Source organism: Dermochelys coriacea, chromosome 10 (genome assembly GCF_009764565.3).
Source record: "Dermochelys coriacea isolate rDerCor1 chromosome 10, rDerCor1.pri.v4, whole genome shotgun sequence".
In the NCBI taxonomy this organism is placed as follows: domain Eukaryota; kingdom Metazoa; phylum Chordata; order Testudines; family Dermochelyidae; genus Dermochelys; species Dermochelys coriacea.
In genome coordinates this window covers 15,026,734-15,047,530 of record NC_050077.1, presented here as the reverse complement: position 1 = coordinate 15,047,530, position 20,797 = coordinate 15,026,734, and the positions used below count along the sequence as shown (strand labels likewise).

The 20,797-nt window shown below is 36.3% G+C and overlaps 1 protein-coding gene across 11 annotated transcripts in view; it reads left to right on the top strand.

Annotated features, from left to right (window-relative positions):
* The window catches only part of LOC119862161 (transformation/transcription domain associated protein), a 159,266-nt gene that overhangs the window by 125,136 nt on the left and 13,333 nt on the right, over nucleotides 1–20,797 (top strand). For all 11 annotated transcript variants that reach the window (XM_043493177.1, XM_038418305.2, XM_043493178.1 and 8 more), the window contains 6 exons: nucleotides 808–898; nucleotides 2,726–2,925; nucleotides 4,009–4,270; nucleotides 14,997–15,222; nucleotides 15,943–16,160; nucleotides 19,275–19,459. In XM_043493177.1, coding sequence (XP_043349112.1) covers nucleotides 808–898; nucleotides 2,726–2,925; nucleotides 4,009–4,270; nucleotides 14,997–15,222; nucleotides 15,943–16,160; nucleotides 19,275–19,459 — 1,182 coding nt within the window. The remainder of the gene's footprint in view (nucleotides 1–807; nucleotides 899–2,725; nucleotides 2,926–4,008; nucleotides 4,271–14,996; nucleotides 15,223–15,942; nucleotides 16,161–19,274; nucleotides 19,460–20,797) is intronic.

The following is a 20,797-nucleotide window of genomic DNA, read 5'->3' as shown; positions in this document are numbered from 1 at the left end:
GGATTGACTCCATGGAAAGTATATACATCATGTCAGTAATCTCTATGTTCAGTTACATATGGACACTCTAAGATTATTTGTACATAACTTGCTTATTTAAATGTAAGGACCGTATATTTTTAAGAAAAAATATGGCTAGAAAAACTTTTTTGCCATCTCTTATGCTTGCCTACATCATATGGCCAAGTTAGGTACATTGTTCTGCTCATTTAATGGACACTGAGATTTATAGATTTAAAGGCAAAAGTTGTATGTTAATGTGTACTCAGCTTTTTTTTCTATAGGAGCCATAAAACCTTTGTTTGGTGAAAGTGGTATCCCTTTACATTAAGTGACTATTTTTCACATTCAGTGCAGCAATTATGTGGAGTAAGGTTACTCTCTAATGGGCCCAGCTATCACGTGACGTTGGGTTCACTGGGAATTGTGGCCTAATTTAAAGACTAACTGGTGTTATGTCTGTTTTTCTTCTATTATGTGCATGAGTAAGATCTTTGAGCTGGTCAGGTACTCTTGCATTATGCTGTTTCCAGATTTATAAGACAATACAATAGTGGGAATCCTAATTAGATATCACTTGCTACAATGTGCAGAGATGCACCGTGTCATTTCTGTGACTCTGCCCTCTTTTTGTTTGGATTTTTTTATTGCTGAAATGAACTTTAACGATAGATTCTAAATAAATCAGTGAATTCTTGAAATGCACTTGTTTAGTATATACTCGAGCTCTCGTGTAGTCTTTATAGAGTCTCTTTGTAAACCAACAAAATACTGAAGATAATTTCCTATGTGTTTATATTCAAATAGGTGGGAAGAGTCTATCCCCAGGCTGTCTATTTTCCTATCAGGACCCTCTATTTGACACTGAAGATAGAACAACGAGAGCGCTACAAAAGTGGTGAGTTGTTAGTCCTAAAATTCACTGTGCTCAATTGGCAGTTGCAACTTTGTCTCTCCAATGGGGATTCCCTGACTTCCTGGAAAATCAAGTTCACTAGGAAGGATAGCTACTTATCAAGGCTTAGAGCGAAGGGAATAATTAATGGTAAACTTGTTTTGGGTTTAGCATGTGTCTGTCCGCAAATATCTATGAAAACTTCACAATTTTGTTGAATATATTCATTATATTAAGTTCTATATACTTATGTGCCCTCATTACTGTAATATCGGAGAGCTGCACAATCATTCATGGATTTTTATCCTCATAAAACCCTTGTGAGTTACAGAAGTGCTGTTATCCTGAGTTTGCAGATGGGAAACTGAGGCATAGAGCTTGAGTCACCTAAAATCATGCAGGATGTCTGTCAGAGTAATAGCTGAACCCAGTCTCCGGAGTCCCAGTCCACAATATTAGCCAGGAAGCTGTCCTTCCTTTTGGTTAGTTTTGATTGGATGCATAGGTCACATGGCATTCAATTCCCTATTGGATGAACATAGCTCTTTAGAATCAGCTTTCAGTGCACATGTCGGTGTTTAAGATAAACTTCTTGCCATATATGCTCTCTAAATTTTTACTTTGAATTTAACTTCCTCTGTAAATGCTCTCTAAAATTCACTGTCACACTGTATTTTCAAGGACACTAACCACACGAGTGCAAACAAAATAGAAGCAATTTTGGGTTTTGAGCTATTGGGGAGTGGGGGAATGAGGGATATGTCCAGCTATTTTCAGGAACAAATCCCTGTGCAGCATTACCATATCAAGCAATTCCACAGCACCTACTTATTCTTTTGGCCCATGTAGTCTCTCAAGAATAGCTCCCAAGAAAACTCTTTGAACAACGTAAATATTTTCTTTTGTTCTAGTTTTGTTTTGTTTTGTTGTTTTTGGTTACAAGTGCATTGTTTAGGTAATCGCCTGTTTCACTTGTGAATCAGTGTATTTTCTGAATACATTTTAAAGGGCACTATTTAAGTAACATCCTATTTTCCTAGGTGTATTGCTCTACAGAGGGAAAAATGTTCACATACAATAATACTAAAATTACATTTTATTTCTTGATATTAGTTGTATATTGCCTTTTTGTTGGTTTTCATTACATTAATTTCCATAAATGGATGTTCTGCCTGCGAAATTCTGCCTTAATAATGATATCACTGCATGTATAATAGATAGCTGATCATTTTTCTGTAGACTCTACCTCTTACTTCGTAACTCTTAAACATTGCTCTTAAGTTGTATGGTATCATTTGAAACAGCGTCTCATCATTTAGTAAGTTGCAAGCTCATACCCTAAAATTCACTGGTTTAATTATATCATTCATAAGACCATTCAGTGGTCTTTGTATAAGAAATTAGTTTTAGTAAGAGATGTTCCTTAGGATAAATTTCATACCTGTTGATACTAGATCACCTGTTGTCCCAATGATGTTATGAGGTTTCATGAAAGCAGAAAGAAACTGAGTATCTTAACTTTTGCCTTTTACTTTAAGAGGAAATGGATTGCACAAACCAATGCAAAAAGATTAAAGGTACAAGTCTTCACTCATTTTTAAAAAAAAAGTATGTTTTGCTCTTAGCTTTATGAAACAACAAAATACCATTTGCAACAAATTTATATTTTAAACAGTTTTGATTTAATCTTTTATTTTCCACTGAATTATAGAAAACTAGCTTCAGTTTCCTTTGGAAGCAAATTCAGACAGTATATGTTTTTGAATACCATGCAGTCATCTCTTTCATAGTTCTCTGAAAGTTAACTATGCTGTTTGGGTTTTGTCCCAGATTCTGGACAACAGCAGCCAAGTTCAGTAGGAAATCAATCTCATTCTGCATCAGATCCTGGGCCAATAAGAGCCACTGCACCTATGTGGCGCTGCAGCCGAATTATGCATATGCAGCGAGAACTGCATCCGACACTTTTGTCTTCACTGGAAGGAATTGTAGATCAAATGGTCTGGTTCAGAGAGAATTGGCATGAAGAGGTATTTGGGCTTAATATAACTACTTCAGAATTAATTTACGTGCATAAAATTCAAATCAAATTTAGATGTATAATATGTATAAAATAATAAACTATTTATTTTTCATATCTGACAGTACTTTCTATAGATTTTGTTTAGTAAACTGTTGCACAATAAACTTGTCTGTTTAAAAAAATAACCCTAACAATTCTGCCTTCAGACGTAGCAACTTTTAATTATTTCTATATTCTTAGAAGTGATGTACATGCTGTGGAAAAAATCTCTCCGAAATAATTAGTGTGATAAATATTTCTTCTAATCGTAGAATTCCAGCTGAATCTTGTATTGCAAGGGACACTTTAAATTCTTGCCTTATGTTTCTTTCTTTCTTATGTTTCCCTTTTAGATGTGGTGGTTTGTGAAGTAGAATTGGGAGCTACTGGACAAAGTTTAAATTAAATTTGATCTGTTTATTTTAGAAAGTAAATACAGCACATTTAATACACTGGAATCTTGCTTGACCAGATTATGCACTTTAGCGTTTGCATCCCAAAATAATTGTTTCTTACCCCTACTCAGAAGAGATTTAATAACATAGGCTTTAATAAGGTCTCATATTACTAACACTTTGTTGTTTTATGAAAACCCCCTCATGTTTATTAATGTACTCCAGAATACTGAAAATTTAAATTACAGCTGTCAAAGTACATTTTGTGATGCACTTTATTTGTTACATCTGTGTAATTTGCTAATTTTCAGTGGTAAGGCTCAATGCTTCAACTCTCAGTAGTAGGCCCTTATTGAATATCTGATTATTCTTTTGCTAAACAGCATCTCAGGCACTACTACAAATAAAGAAAGTTCTTCTGTATTTTGACTTGAGGGCCAGCTCTCGCTTCCAGTGACTGCAATGGAAGCAGAAAGAGGCCTTAAATAAATAAGATTCATAATCTAGATTTAAGTAAAGGATAATTTTACTATTAGAAAATGTATTCTGGTTTTGCTGTATTCTTGTACCGCATTGGATGGTAGTAGTAGTGTATATTTGTTGTCAAATCAAAAGACCTAACAATATACTTGTTTTTTCTTTTATTCTTTTATTAGGTTCTTAGACAGCTGCAGCAAGGCCTGGCAAAGTGCTATTCAGTTGCCTTTGAGAAAAGTGGAGCTGTTTCAGATGCCAAAATCACTCCCCATACACTAAATTTTGTCAAGAAGTTGGTCAGTACCTTTGGAGTGGGACTGGAGAATGTGTCAAATGTCTCCACTATGTTTTCCAGTGCAGCTTCAGAGTCGTTGGCTAGAAGAGCACAGGCTACAGCTCAAGACCCTGTATTTCAGAAATTAAAAGGGCAGTTTACAACAGGTGAGATCTTACAACATATGTTCAAGCGGCAAAGAGTCCTGTGGCACCTTATAGACTAACAGATGTATTGGAGCATAAGCTTTCGTGGGTGAATAACCATCTGCAATTAAAATATTATTTGTCCAATGTTCAGATCCGAAAATGGACTTTACTCTTCCTTTCTGAGGAGGAAAAATGACTATAGAACAAACCAAATTTTTATCATTTTGAAAAATTTACAATGGTCTGGTGTCTGTCCATTCCTATACTCTCTGGAGTAGTAAAAAATGCATGCAAGAAAATTAGACCACAATACCGGAGAGAGAACGTTTGTAGTATAGTATGTAGTTTTTCCATTCTTGCCATATCTGTATTCAAATTACAATTTACAAAATTCAAACTTATTTACAAAAATAAGTACATTACAGCACTTCAACAAAGGATTAGCACGTTTTGACTGCTTGTATGGTGAATGACAAAACTATCTGGCAGATGAAAACCATTAATAGCTCGATAGTCCTTATTTATACTAAAAGCATACAATGTAAGTCACTTAAAATGTAATCGCAGTTTTCATCACAAAAGTCCAACAAACAGTATTATGTACAGTTTTCCAAAATTATCAACATCTGATAGGTCATATATTAATTTTGGATAGCTAGATTATAAAATTCTCTACTCATTCACATAATTGTGTTAGATAAATCCGTAACAATAGGCAGGTCTAATAAAAAGGATTCTTTTGGGAGTAGCTTATTAGTTATTTCATACTTTTTTTTGCCAGCAGAATTATTATATTTTGTGTGTCTCTGGTGTTGAATTGAAAGTGAGTCACTTACCTAAGAAAAGCCTACAAAGCAGTTTTAATGTAACAAACACTCAAAAGTATCAAGGCCACTCAGATGTTGTCTATATATGAGATACAGAAGCTTGACATTTCATGGGAGGGGATTTCATGGTTTCCCTGGTCATGGAAATTTGCTTCTGTTGCAGCAATACTTCCTTGGTTTAGCCTGAAAAAAAATAAAAATCAGAGAAAGTGGAATAGTAGACTATAAACTCTTTCAAACAGAAAAATATTAAACCTCTGAATTGGAAAGGCATATTTTAATGTAGAGCTAAGTTTTCAACTGTTTTTTCTAAAGCCTGATTTGATAAATTCGTTTTAAAATTTTACACGTTAGTGTTCATAAGTAATTATGGAACTTAACTGTATTCAGTATTCAAGGTCAGCACTGTTACTGAGTGCTTTATTGAGTTAGAGTTAGAGTGTTTTTTCAAACATCTTACCGACTATGATGTGAAAATAAGTGATCTGTTAAGATTCTCGTGAAGGTAGCTCCCAGTCACAGATATGACCTACATATCTTGTGCATATTATGTATTGCATGATGTACTCTTTGAAACACAGCAGTTGCATGACAGTAGATAATGGAAGTCCTGAACCATATGATTAAATTTAATGGATAAAGGCTACAAGGGAAGGAAAGAGTAGATGAAGCATTTCACATATCCCCAATTGTCTGAAAATTACAGAGAATCAAAAGACAGTTAATGTAGATAAGGATTTCTTATTTTTGAAAACCTTTTATTATTTACGTATTGCAACATTAGGACACATTTAGTCATTGAAGATAATTGTTTTTATAGTGTTTTTATGTTATCTTAGTCTTTATTCATTTCTCTTGATGCTTTGTTTCCTTCCAGATACAACTTCTGGGAGATATTAATTTTTGTAGGCTTTAGAGGACAATAATTATGAAGATAGATTTGGAATTCTAAGAGGAACATAGAAGGGAGTAGTTACTTTTTAAAAACAAAAAACAAAACAAAACAAAAGCCCATGCAACCTCCTAGGAAAAGTATTGTAAGACTTAAGATTAATTATTTGTAGTGTCCAACTTTGATATGAAAATATCATACACTGATAACATTTTCATTTTATTCTCTATGTATTTTCTTTACACAATTTCAAAATTTATGAGTGGCATATTTAAAGTTTCTAGCTTTGTTATCCTGTCAGACTTTTACAAAAATTATGTGCATCAGTGTTTAAACAAATCTAAAGGGAGAAATTTTTTCTGGAGCTATTTAATGAAATAAAGAACATTTTAAAGTAATCAAGATACAAAGTGTTTCCCTTAAATTTCAGTTTAAGAATAAGGAATTTGCCTGATTTTTTTTTTCTTGCAGACTTAATTTATTTTTCAATTATGATTAAGCGTGAGTGGTTACAGGATTAAATAGTTATTTTAGTTAGTGCTAGATTAGATTTATGCTTTAATCTATTAAATTTGGGGTTTAATTCAAAATTGAAGTGTGGAAAAAATAGATGAAATTAAATTGGTGAATATGCTTGCTTTGTGGAGTCTTCTATAATTTATTATGCAGAAAATGAAATTAGGTTTGTGATTAATTTGCAGTAGTAGTAGAAACTACATCATCAAATTAATAGAAACTTAATTATTGGACATAGTAAATGTATTAACATTTTTGGACAACAATTAGTAGTAGATCATGCCTACATTTCCTTATGTACTTTGGGCCTGTTCATTCTGAGTCAAAAGGGTCTGCCTTCTGTTACACTTAGAAGTGACCATGTTTGTATTTATAGTTCTCAACATCTATTGTATTTACTTGATGTGTGGATATTTACATCTGTTTTCCAAGTCTTCTATGATGTGTGTGTATTAGTTAAGAATCTATCTAAAGGTAAACTGTGTTCCCTGCAGTTATTCCTAGGTTACTGTTGACAGATATATTTTCAAAAGACATATGCAAATAATATATTGTGGTTCCATAACCTCTTCTTCCAACAGTTGAGATGCATCTTTCTTCCTGCAAATACAAAAAGGAGCCCAGATCCCTCCAGGAGGCTCCAGGGATTGGCCATACCCTTTCCACACTCATTCTAAAATCTCTATCTACAGCCAAGCAAATGGAGTTCAGCTTGTTTTCCTTCTTATCTGTTACCATCCCAGCTTTTAAAGCCAAATTTAAGTTCCAATAGTTCCCCACTCTATAATTTTGCCAGAATTTTTGATGGGATGGTTCTGTAAACAGGACCATTTACCAAGTTTTGTGCCTTCTCTCTCCCAACATAGTACATTTGGCTAAATAGAGCCAAGGCAAGGAGCTAGCCCATCTTTGGAGAAATCTCTCCACAGTCATAGAAAGAGAGTATTGTTGCAATTATTCCTAGCGTGGGCGGATGGATGTTGAGTCTGGAACAATCCTATTAAATACGAGCTGATAGTGAATGACATCTCTCATCTTCTGGTTAATAGGAGTAGTAGAACTAGTTCCCCCAGAAAAAAGCTGCTTCTTCTAGTATATATCCCCGTGGGTGCTCCACTGTAGGATGTGTATGTACCTGAACACATGCAGTTGGAGATTTGACTCAGCAGTGTCTGTGGGTCTGTGCCTGGACACTCTACAACCTTGTGTTCCAAAGCAAGAGTATAAAGGAAGGAGAAGATCTGCTGTTCCTCCAGTTTCTTCTCAGTGCCTGCTGCTCAAGACAGAGCAACTGTGTCCGCTGCTTCCTAGAAGACTTTGCCATTAGTTTGTTTGTTTTCTTTTCTCAGTATTTAGTTTCCTTTTCCTTCCACAAATTTTTGCGTTAGGGGGATTCATACCCAGGACTGATTCCTTGGCCTTCCTCTTCTGCCAAACTTCTCGGGTATGCTGAAGGTCCCACGATTCAAATCGTGCTAGACCTGCAACATATTTTTCTCCTGGAGTGAGGGGCATTTTAGCTGTTTCCAGTGTCTTAGAGACTCTCATTCCATCCAAGTGCAAAATTTATATGGGGTTTAAGAGGAAGTCCTTACTCCTTTGATTTGGCATCTAGATTTGATGCCCAGCTTGGGAGAGTAGTGTTTTAGTTGCTTTAATATTTCTCAAATCTTTCTCACCTGGTGGGTCACTGTGGTTTGTCAGAGGAGGGGATGCATATAGGTAATTCTCAAAAGAGAAAATTAGTTATTGTAATAATTGGTTTGTTGAGATAATTGTCTGTATAAGTCCATACACTGCACCCACCTTCCCCACTTCTTTACATTAGTTGGTTAAGGATTTTTGAATTACTGGAAAGAACAAAAGTGTGTTCAGAATTACACCCTGATGTATATCTTCAGACTCTGTTATGAGTAATGATAAGATTTTTGTCACAGAAATCACAGACTGTGTCTTTCAGAGACCTATGTGACATTTTCCCTTCAGCTTTAGCCACATGCCCTGAGTGGCGGGACCGGAGCTGTCAGCTGGCCGGAGCCTTGGAGCCCCAGCCAGTGCGGGGGCCCTGAGGTGTCGGGTACTGTGGGTGGTGGGGGCCCCAAAGAGCCGAGTTGCCGGCCCCAGAGTCTTCAACTGCCACGGGCGGTGGGGGCCCTGGATGTCTGAGCTGTGGGTGGTGGAGGCCCCAGATGTTTGAGCTGTGAGTGGTGGGGACCCTGGACTCTCAGCTGTTGCAGGTGGGACACATCCTTGCCCACCTCCCAGCGGGGCTCGGGCTTCAGTCATCTTCCCATCGGTCCCACCCCCATTATTTTTAGTAAAAGTCAGACAGGTGGTCATGGGCTTCCGTTAATTTTAGTTTATTGCCCATGATCTGTGTGTGACTTTTACTAAAAATAATTGTGCCAAAATCTTAACCTTAGTTATGAGAAAAGAGGCTGTATGGATAAGTCCTTCTTATGGCTGCATGCTGTGGGATTCTGACATACATGTAATTGTGCTAATCTGTTATTTTTATCATAGGTTTCAGAGTAGCAGCCGTGTTAGTCTGTATTCGCAAAAATAAAAGGAGTACCCGTGGCACCTTAGAGACTAACAAATTTATTAGAGCATAAGCTTTCGTGAGCTACAGCTCACTTCATCGGATGCATCCGATGAAGTGAGCTGTAGCTCACGAAAGCTTATGCTCTAATAAATTTGTTAGTCTCTAAGGTGCCACGGATACTCCTTTTATTTTTATCATGGTAATTGTAAAAACAATGTTTGCTCTGGTCCAGAAGTATTGATGCAGATAGGCAAATGTGTTGGTGTTATCTATGGGTAATTCCACATTTGTCAGTATTTTCCCAATGTTTTTTATGCTTTACATTTGACTGTGATTTCTTCATTGACATGGTAAATCTTGAACTAATTAAAGGAGCAAGACTTAGTTTTAGTAGTGGTTGAAATAGATAAATAAAACATTATCTGTCTAAATTAAGCTGGCTGCAAAGCAAAGTACAAAAGTCTTTCACCAGAGTGAAGCCAGTGATATTTCTTCTCCCCTTCTTATGGCTGAAGTTACTTATTTTCTTCTCAGATGGGCTCTGTGTGGAGCCCATGTGACATGAATGAAAAAGATTGATTAATTGAGCTCACTCTCTGTCATTCTTATCTGCTATTGAGAAACAAAACAAAAAAAAATCTAAAATAGGCATTTTCACCAAAGTGGAGTAATTCCTATAGTGAAATGAATGACTAGGTGTAAAATTAAATTAACATGGTAACATATTTTTACCATGTTGGTTATTTGCATGTCATTACAATACTGTAGTTGTAATTTGGGGACATTTTGCTGCACTTCATGGAGTTACAGAAAGAAATAATGCAGTCCTATTGTCACTTTTTTGTAAAGTGATTTACTCATATTGCTCACTAGAGGGTAGACTTGGAATTATAATCAGATATTTTTATTATAATAATTATAGTTATCAGAGTTGTGCTGCACATAGTATATAAAAACAGAAAAGGGACTGTCAGTTAACTACAGTAATAGTTTTTAGAGTCTAGCAGAATTATTCTTTCTCTCTAACCTGGAAACTGCATGTGTCCTTTATGAGTTTTTCTTATGTTTTGAAAGAAACTGAAATTAATATGCAAGTCTAATATAGGACAGTCTCGCACTAAATATTTTGGCGTGAGAATCAGCATTGTTGTGGCTACCAATGGTGCTCTGAAAATTTTTTTAGAGCAGCTGCTATGAAGCCAACAGAGTGTAAAACACCATTATATGTTGATACAAAGAAAATAAACTTTTTAAATTAATTTGATTTTTTTAAAAAAATCAGAATAGAAAAAGATAAAGAAATCCTTTCATGATTTAAAAAAAAACTCTAAAAGTTAGCAGCATCATAAGGAATTCATTAAATTGATATCGTCCGTGTGTGTGAGAGTGAGAGAAGTATGCTGTATATATAATGTGTGAGTATATAATGGTTACCCTTTAAAAACCTAAGAGATTTATGGCAACTGTTAGGTTTTTAGGAGGTGATTATTGTGCATGCATGTATGCATTTTCTTTCTCTCTCACTCAGTTGTGGCTAAAAGTGTATAGGGCCAGTTTGTTTTATTTTGCATTCAAAAAGTACACCCACAAAAACATGGTGTATTGAGGTTCTGTAAAAATTTGTTTGTAGAGGGAGTTACCAGATTTGTGGACAAGATGCATCTTTTTTGTGACTCCTGTTTTTGTGTTGTGGTTGAAAATTTGGCCCCTAGTATGTTTGTAATCACCATAGGATGCATGTAAATATTTCATTGTTAGTGCACTGTAAATGGATGTTCATGGCAGATTTTTGTCCAATTTGATCCAATTTCTCTTACCTCTCAGGTTTTACACTAACAATTATTTTAACTTATTTCTCTCAAATGCTTAATAGTTATATTGGAGACCTAGAAAAATATTTTACATATGTAACAGACTGCACAGTAGTTTGTGTTCTAAATGTTCTGTGTCATCTCTGAGATTAACAGATAATTTTCCCTAGCATTCTAGTTGTATTAAGCCATATTGGAGATTTCACATGCAGAAATTGTTCTACTATAAGGGTATGTCTTCACTATCCACCGGATTGGCGGGCAGCGATCGATCCAGCAGGGATTGATTATCACGTCTAGTCTAGATGCGATGAATCGACCCCCAAGCGCTCTCCCGTCAACTCCTGTACTCTAGCACCAGGAGAGGTGCAGATAGAGTCAATGGGGGAGCGGCAGGAGTCGACATTATTCACGTAGCTGAAGTTGCGTAACTTAGATCGATCTCCCCAGTGTAAACCAAGGCTAACTGTGAATCTTATAAAAAGAAAAGGAGTACTTGTGGCATCGGATGCATCCGATGAAGTGAGCTGTAGCTCACGAAAGCTTATGCTCTAATAAATTTGTTAGTCTCTAAGGTGCCATAATTACTCCTTTTCTTTTTGCGAATACAGACTAACACGGCTGCTACTCTGAAACCTGTGAATCTTATACAGGCTGTGAGGAAATGTGTAGTGCGTTTCTAACACAGTAAAGCTAAAGAAGACATTGCTTGTTTTGACAAATTGATCAATGGTAAATATGCAATTTTCAGAGTTTAATATGCAGTAACTGGGATTTACACTATTGTCAGTTTTTATCTTGTAAATTCTGTTCTGTTTGGGCTCTTATCCCATGTTCTCCACTGTGGTACCTGAGCACCTACCAATAGTTGGCAGTAGCCATTTTGGTCCCAGGATATGAGAGAGACAAGATAGCAGATGAGGTAATATCTTGTATTGAACCAACTTCTGTTGGTACAAGGCACAAGCTTTCGAGGTACACAAAACTCTTCTTCAGTTCTGGGCAAAGAAAAAGACTGAAGTAAATACAAGCTGGGACAGATTGTTAAGCATTAGACAGAGGTGTTAACGGACCTCTCTTCCTTTAATAGTCCCTATGTGCTAACTACTTAGGCTAAACAATCGCCACCTTGCATTTAGCTGTGATGCTCGGAGTACTTTTCCCAGACCTGAAGAAGATCTTTGTGTGGCTCGAAATTTTGTGTCTCTCACCAACAGAAGTTTGTCCAATAAAAGATACTACCTCACCCATGTTGTTTCTCTAATATCCTGGGATTGACATGGCTACAATTACACAGGCCAGATAAGGAGTGATCACTTTGAAAGTTGTTCGCACATGGGTGATAGGGTGTTTTTGTCTTTTATCATTTTTGTGTGCGAGTTCATTAAAGAATGTAGTATTTGTCTTGTTTCACCCACATAGTTGTGGCAGTGGATGAAGTACATTCACCACATGTTGTGATAAGCACATGTAGGACCCATGGATCTTGAAAGCTGTGTTGTGTGTGATATATCTGCAGGTTCTGCATCTGTTGTTCTGGCAGAGTCTAGTGCCCCTTTGACTTGATGTATCCTGGTCTGTGGGGAGCTTGCTTCTGATGATGCTGTTGTGGGGTTGTTTGAAGGTTGGTTGTAACACACTACATTTGCCTGCTACTCTTAAATGCATATTTTCAAATCCCTTATGCATAACAGCTGACCCTCAATTGCTCACTTCATTTCTAGTGACTGCTTAGAACATGTGTTACCTCTTATGCTTAACAATCTGTTCTGACCTGTATTTAGCTCAGACAAGGTTGATGAGGCAATATCTTTTATTGGACCAGCTTCTTTTTGGTGAGAGAAACTTGAGCTTTTTTGTATTTAGCTAGGACATTCTGATTTCCTTCCCCAGACCTGAAGGAGAGCTCTGTGTAGCACAAAAGCTTGTACCTTCCACCAACAGAAGTTGGTCCAATAAAAATGTTACCTCACCTACCTTGTGTCTCAGTAATGCATGTGGCACATGGTTCTGTCTTTCTTCCTCTCTACAGGGGGAAAATTCTTTGTGGATTTAAACTATTTTTATTTTCACTTTAATTTTTTAAAGATATTTTTATTTAAGCTGTGCTGTGTGTTCTTATTAGTGAGAGCAAAGTCAAGATGAGTGCGTTGCACTCAGAACAGGAAGTGCTAGGATTTATGGTGGTTCTTAGATCCTGCAGGATTTTGTTCTACAGTCTCAGATCAACTCTCGATAAAGCACTATCTCCTGCACAACCACACTTTATCCTTGTAGTAGATGGTTCCAGTTGTTGACTCCAATTCTCATCCTGGAGCTGTAGGCAACTGTTCAGATGTCCCGGCCCAGATTATTAAGTATCTTGAAGATATGGATGGAGATCTTGAATTTGATATGATATTCAATGGAGTGCCACTATAGCAAGCAGAGGACAAGTTTGATATTCTAGCAGTAACCTGAGTTGTTAAGAGCTGCTTTGTTTTGTACTAACTGGAGTTTCCTGAGCATTGATTGTGCCCAGGTAGACTGTATTAGGGTAATCCAATCAGGATGTAACAAAGGCATGTACTATTGAGGCCAGGTCGCCACTTAGGATGGAACACTTATCTAGCTAGCCATAGGTAGCAGAATGCATTGTTTGCATATGTGAGAGTATAACATCAGTGAGAATCCAAAACCATTCCCAAATTGCAGAGTCATTTGACTAATTGTGGGATATGTATCTTCAACTAGAGGAGACAGCATGTAGCTGCAAATTCTCTTTAAACTGGAGCAATCTCTCTGCTGTTTGGATTCAACTTCAACCAGCTATTTATGCTTGGTCTGATCTTGGACAAACACTAGGCTAGCTTGGAGACGCTGGAGTTGTGAAGGATGAACAGAGCTGTTTGTTTGCATGTTGGCATTTCTGTTCAGGATGTCTTATCCATTCTCCTAGTTGTTTCATACAAATATTGAACACTGAAAAGAGTAAAAAGAAATGTATTTTCTGTTCTGAGCTGTAAGAAATAAAAAATAATTGTTTTGAATAGCAGACAGCAATTTTACTACTTTGTTTTGGAATTACTTCTGACTTTCGAGATTACTCCCCAGTTGGTGCTCTTTCATCTCATTTTTAAAAAAAGGTATTTATACCCAGATACAGAATAAAATACAGCTAAGATCTCTTTTGTACTATCTAATACCACTTAATTTCATTTTAAGTCAAAAGGAAGCTCACATTAGTAGATTGGAAAATAAGCTTCAGCCATTCTTTCTCTAGCTGTATGATTTGATCTAATCCAGCCTAATCCATACCACACACATTCCATGATATCTAGATTGGTGAACTACATAAAACCAAATAAAGACTGTTAATCATGCATAGTTACATTATTCAGAGTTTTCACAGTGTTGTTTCTAATGTCCCCATGATCATGAAGCAGTAAGTTTTATTAGGAGAATCTATATAGGCAAAAAGCTGGGAAAACAAATGGATTTGTCTAGAGCTTTGTGCAGGAGAAGGAAGCAACAGAGAGCCTGGTGGATTAAGTCATCTAATGTACAGTTTATTACAAATTGGTTGTAATTATCAGATTCCAAAATCAAACTTCATACAGAGATGAAATACCCAACAGAACCTATGCAACTAAATGTAGCATACCTGTGAGCACCATGGAATTGTTTATTTGTTTGTACTGCTGTAGTGCTTAGATTCCTAGCCCAGTTGTGCTGTGTACTCTACTCATATGTAAAAAGATGGTCTGATACCTTTCATGAGTAGTTTCATCTCCCATTCTGTGTCCTCAAAATTAATCTGAACATATTAGCTTTTTTCTTTTTGTGTTTGGTATTCATAATTTGCTTTTAGTAATCACTCACGTGTTTTATACACTGACTTTCTTGGTAATGTTTTTTGTGTTCAAAATGCTAATTGTAGTAGTTACTTTTCCAGTGTATGTAATAACCATTTTTAGCATTTTCCTCCATGTTACCACTGTAGATCTATTTTAATGCATAAGGGTGTGCTGTACATGGTTCCCCCCCTAAAATGTTTTGCTTGAGGGCACAAAGATGAAAGAAGAACTTTTAAAATGCCAACTTCAAATATCTGATAGTTAAATATACCATACTGCATCCAGAATGATACATTTTTTTAAAAAATTTCTTTTAGACTTTGACTTCAGTGTACCAGGCTCCATGAAACTTCACAATCTTATTTCTAAACTGAAGAAGTGGATCAAAATCCTAGAGGCGAAAACTAAGCAGCTTCCAAAGTTCTTTCTCATAGAGGAGAAGTGTCGTTTTCTAAGTAATTTCTCAGCTCAAACAGCAGAAGTGGAGATTCCTGGAGAGTTCCTTATGCCAAAGCCTACACATTATTACATCAAAATTGCAAGGTAAACTACCATTGGGTAAAAGTTAGATGTAACTGAGAAAATAAAGGTTTAAAAAAAAAACCCTTTCCCCACTTCTTGTGATGCAGTATCAATCCCAGTAACAGAAATGCACTTTATTTGTGTCTCTGTATTGAAATGATTTAATGGAATATCTAATGGCATGTTACATTCTTGTGTCTTAACATAATACAGTTCTAATTTTAGATTCATATGGTAGTTTTACAGGGTCTTACTGGGAAATTAGGGAGGAGGAGAATATTTTTAAAGTCATTGTAATCTCCTTTACGTTAGTGTAAATCCAGAGTATTTCTGCTAACTACTAGAGTCAGTAGAGATATTCTGGTTTTTCATCAGTGTTGGGGTTGTCAGAATCTGGTCTAGAGAATAGCTTGAATTAAAAGCTTCATTCTTAAATGTAGAAAAGACAAAGATGAAAACTTTCTTCATAACCATGTTTTTTTTAAACAGAATACAAAACTTTGCTGAGTTTTTATTAGAAGTGTAGCTTATAATAAGGTTGCATCTCATTTTAATGAAGTCACAGTTGAGCGTTGGTTTTGCAGAAGCTCAGGAGCTAACAAGGTGTTTCTTTGTACCTCTAAATACGACATTTCTATTTTATTTTATTTTTTAAAAAGTCTTGCTTTGATCTCAGAGGACAGAAATAAAGCTTTAGGCTTCGAAAGCTCAGGTGCTTTTATCTGTTCCTTTTCTTGATAGATTTATGCCCAGAGTGGAGATAGTACAGAAGCATAACACTGCAGCCCGAAGACTCTATATCCGAGGCCATAATGGAAAGATTTACCCATACCTAGTAATGAATGATGCTTGCCTCACAGAGTCTCGCAGAGAAGAGCGAGTATTACAGCTCCTTCGACTTTTGAACCCCTGCTTAGAGAAAAGAAAAGAAACCACAAAGAGGCATTTATTTTTCACAGGTACAGTAAGAGCAGGTTTTAGATAATTCTTTGTGTCTAAGAAAATCATGTTCCTTAAAGTGATGTAAGAAGAACTAATTATTTAAACTAAAATTTGAAATGTGTGACATCAAATTAAATTGATGTAAATCCTGCCTCTATCTTGGTGATCACAGAGGCACTGTGACGCCCCCCGTCCGAGGGGAAAGGGGAATGTGCAGTATTTCAGGACATTTTTAGAAGAGGTTACAAATACTGTGTGGAGCAAAGTCATCTGTGAATGATTGGCCATACCTCTGCACTATGTCCCAAAGGATCCACTGCTGTGGCAATATGCAGATCCACCTGATGACATTTACTGGACAGTTTTATTTTAAATTAGTGATGTGTGAATACCAGACTACCCCCACCCATTTCTAGATAATCCAAAAGCCACGGGAAAGTGTTAAGCATCTGGAAGACAACCACTTATGTAAAACTTTGAATTTGGTATCATTTCCATATTCTACCTATGAGGCCATTACTCATTAATTCTTAGGTTTAAAATAAAAGGCTTCTTTGGCACTGCATAACGTTTACTGCTAAACAATTGCTAACTAATGTGAGGTCAGTAATTCAGATATCTTTAATAGAGACCTCTTTGTGTGCATATTTTTATGTATGATTTTGGTCTTCAAAGAGCTAACTTGGAGGCTGTCTCCATGCTCACACTACAGCCTGGCAATGTTTGGGAACAACAGTGAACAAAACAGTAGCTGTTTTGCCTCTGTTTCCTCAGTTAGACCTCTCCCTCACACTGTAATTTTTTATATTAATTGCAAAAATCTTCATTCATGCAATATCCTTATGCATGCAATATTAAAGTTCAGAGACAAAGTGGGTGTGGTAATAACTTTTATTGGACAACAACTAAAACAACACTGCATATAGTAAGGTTGAAAATTAGTATTTTAAAGACAGGAACTGACAGTTAAGATGGAAGGTACTGTCAATTCTTCCCCTTTGTACGTGCATTTTGATTATTTCGTGTCTTGATAATAAATAATACAGTCGTCATGATGAAGTTGTGAAACACTCCTTATTGAGAGTATTTGACTCTTCACGGTACACTTGATCTGCGTGTGAGTTGAACACTAATGCAAATATAATGTCTTTTTTCAATTAAATTGTTGGCAAGTTCCAGCTGCCAGCCAACTTATACATTATATATTAATATAAATACCCATCGTCTTGGAAGATTGTGAAGCACTTAGCAGTTCTGTATACAACACCACTGTAATGCAGTCAGAGGTGGAGGGCAGAAACCAACTGTCTCACAATTGAGGGTAAGGGAAATTTGTAGTCAAGGACAGTGGGGCAGACTCTTGCTGTTTCAGCGTGGATCTTGTGTTTTCTTAGTGTTTTCTGAGCCAGATTTTTGTATCGGTCTCTCTTTGCACCCACAGTTGCTGTTATGTACTTGATACAGATGCAATCATGACTGAGTGACATAAATTACAACTGCTAATAATTACAAGTGCAAAAAAGACTTAGCTTCAAAAATGTGACCCTTAATGTCCACACAGAGGAGAATCCCACTCAAAATTCCTAGCCAAAGGAATTCTTATCAAAAAGGCATTGTGCGTGCGTGTGTGATAGATAGATAGATACAATGATCTATCTATACAATCTGTGGACATATGTAGGAAGGCATGCTCCAAACCATTGATATAACCTATCACAGAACAGGCAAAATAACTTGTGCAGTGTCTTAACTTCTTAGGGGGGTTATTTAGTTCATATATGTGGAAGATAACTGTGTGTCATGCTCAGTACTAATGACAATTAAAAAGACAGGATAAACCCCTTGAAAGATGTACTTAATGGATACGGAAGCTGACTCTTAAATGTAGCATATATAATAACATAAGTGCAGTGCTATGGTGGATTTGCAAAGAACCTAATTTTAAACTACAATCTCTTTTTTAAAAAATAAATAAAAAATCAAAATCAGTACATCCTCTTGTGTTATTACACATTTTGTCAGAGCCTATAAGTGAAGAAGGCTAAGTTTCTCCCCCGAGGGTTAAATGGAAGCAAAACAGAAGACCCAGCTCATTAATGACAATTCTGCATGTAACACAAATTATATTGGGTGGTTTTTTTTCAAGTTACTGAAGAAACCACATTGAACTGTTGAAATAAGGATTTGGGGATGAGGGGGGAAAACTTGTTACAAGTAAGCAGAGATCAATTATTTCAACACTTCCATTGCAAACAATGAAACAATCTACCTGGTGACCAAAAGATCAAGATTGCCAAACGAACTAAATAATATCATCCATGTAAAACTAGCTACAAAAGAGCTCTTGTCCGATTCTTTCTTAAAAGAAGTGCAGAATGCAAATAGCAGACATGAGTGTTGCATGTGTTTAGAAAAAACTAGTTAGGCTCAGTTCTGCAAAGCATCCAACTGGACTGTAGGCAAAATTTCAAAAGTACCTACTTCTCTAGGCTCCTAAATCACTTAGGTGCTTTTGAAAATGTTAACTGTGTATCTCTTCAGCTAAGTATAAATAATCTTATCATGTGAAGGTCATTTCTTCACAGATTTTTGCAATGTTCTTTCTCTCCAGTTGTGGGTTCACCTCAATGTTCTATTAAATATTTTTTTGTTGTTTTGGTTTTTTTTAATATATGTTTTAGTGAGACCAGAATGATTTAATCAGATACTGAAAACGTGTGTTCACAGGTAGATTAGTATCTGAAACAAAAATTCTCCTCTTTTCTACAAATAAGAGACCCAGGATGAACTGTGAATCCCCAGATTTTTACTAAGATGGTTTAGCTGTAGGGAATTCAACCATCCCTTTCAGTGTGATACAGAAATGTTTTTCCCACTCAGAAATTCCTTTGCATGGTATGACATGGAGTGAAAAAGAAAATGCCTTTCTTTTATTAAGCTTTTTTTTTTAACCAAGTAGTTGAATGTACTATGAGGAATAAAAATCTCCACTTGACATACTTCAGTTGATTATCACGGCAATGTTTAAGGGCTGATATCTGCATGCTGATTCTCCCGTTTCTTAGTGTTTTGATTATGTATTAACTATTTTCTTCCTGTCTTTTTTTTCCTGTTCCAAAATTTATTTCTAGTCCCCCGTGTTGTAGCAGTTTCTCCACAGATGCGCTTGGTTGAAGACAATCCCTCTTCTCTCTCCCTGGTGGAGATCTATAAGCAACGCTGTGCCAAGAAAGGCATTGAGCATGACAACCCTATTTCTCGTTACTATGACAGATTGGCAACAGTCCAAGCACGAGGGACCCAAGCCAGCCATCAGGTATTGAATCTTTGTTTACTATTATTCAAACTCACTTCTTAGGGCTTTGGGACATTATACTTTGCTTTCCTTTCTCGTGTTTGCAACATACATTGTATGTGTCGTGGTGGTGGTGGTGTTTTTTACCAGATATCTCCTTAGTCCCATTATCTCATCGGTATTCTGAAGAATCTCAGGAAACTTACGCCCTCAAAAAAGCCTCACTACCTAGTCTACTTTATTAACTACATAAGTGTAATTCTAATTAGTGTAGATAAAAACATGGTGTTTATATTATTTTCTACTCCGATGTCTAGTACTTCTGAAAGGTGTCAGTTGCAGAACTGGCTCCACAAAAACAGATACAGTATTGGTAGATGTGGTGTAAGCTTCCCCATGCTGGTTTGCTATGGTATCTGAGTCTCTGAATAAGGTTTATCTTTTTACATGAGAGTGCAAACATGTCATTCATGAGACCAGGTTTTGGAAAGTGGACGTCTCTTTACTGGAAGCTGAACTGAGCCCATAGATTTATTTCACCAAAGTCAGTGCAAAGTATATTCAGTCACCACTAACTTGAGCCTAATTCATATTTGTGCCTCCTGAGTACAGGGCTCCATATCCTATTGTAACTCCCAGGAGCCATCCAGTGCTGATAAAATAAGGTTATTAAAGGTTTTAATTTTTTATATAAATATATATATGACTTGCACCATGCCAGTCCAGTTTCAGATTAGTTGTGGAAATACACAATATGTTTATCTACTGAATGTGTTGTTGCAAGAAAGTCTTTCATCCTTTCTGTGTTACAAAACAAAATGATGTGTTACATAACATCTGTTTCTGTTTTGAGGATGATTCCTTCAGGTTATCAAACTTCATCGTGAACAAGTCATTTAATTGAAGCCAGTATGATGGTGATTCTCTTTTGAATGTAATGGAACAGATTCTAACTTTATTTCTTTTTCTAATTAATTAGGCTAGTATATGCTACAGTAAATATGGTAGTAGTTTGCAGATGTTTACATCCAGGGGAGAACTCTGCTGCACAGTGTGAAATTACAGAAATAGTTGAAAGCCTTTCTTTAGTTTTACTATTGAGAGGGCACCCAGATTGTGCTAAGCACTGTCCAAACATACATCTTTGCTCCAAAGATCTTACGTTCTGTGTTTTTTCTCCCAGTTCCACTTACTTGTGAAAATGCCCTTCATTTCCTCCTACAAACCCCTAACCAAAAAGATAACACAGTTTTTGTAGGTCTGTGCCTGTAATGTCCCAGATGCAATTTCATACCTTTTTCCTTGTAGCCCTTTATGTGTGGAATGCCATTCTGCAAAAATCTGTCCTCTTCATATCAT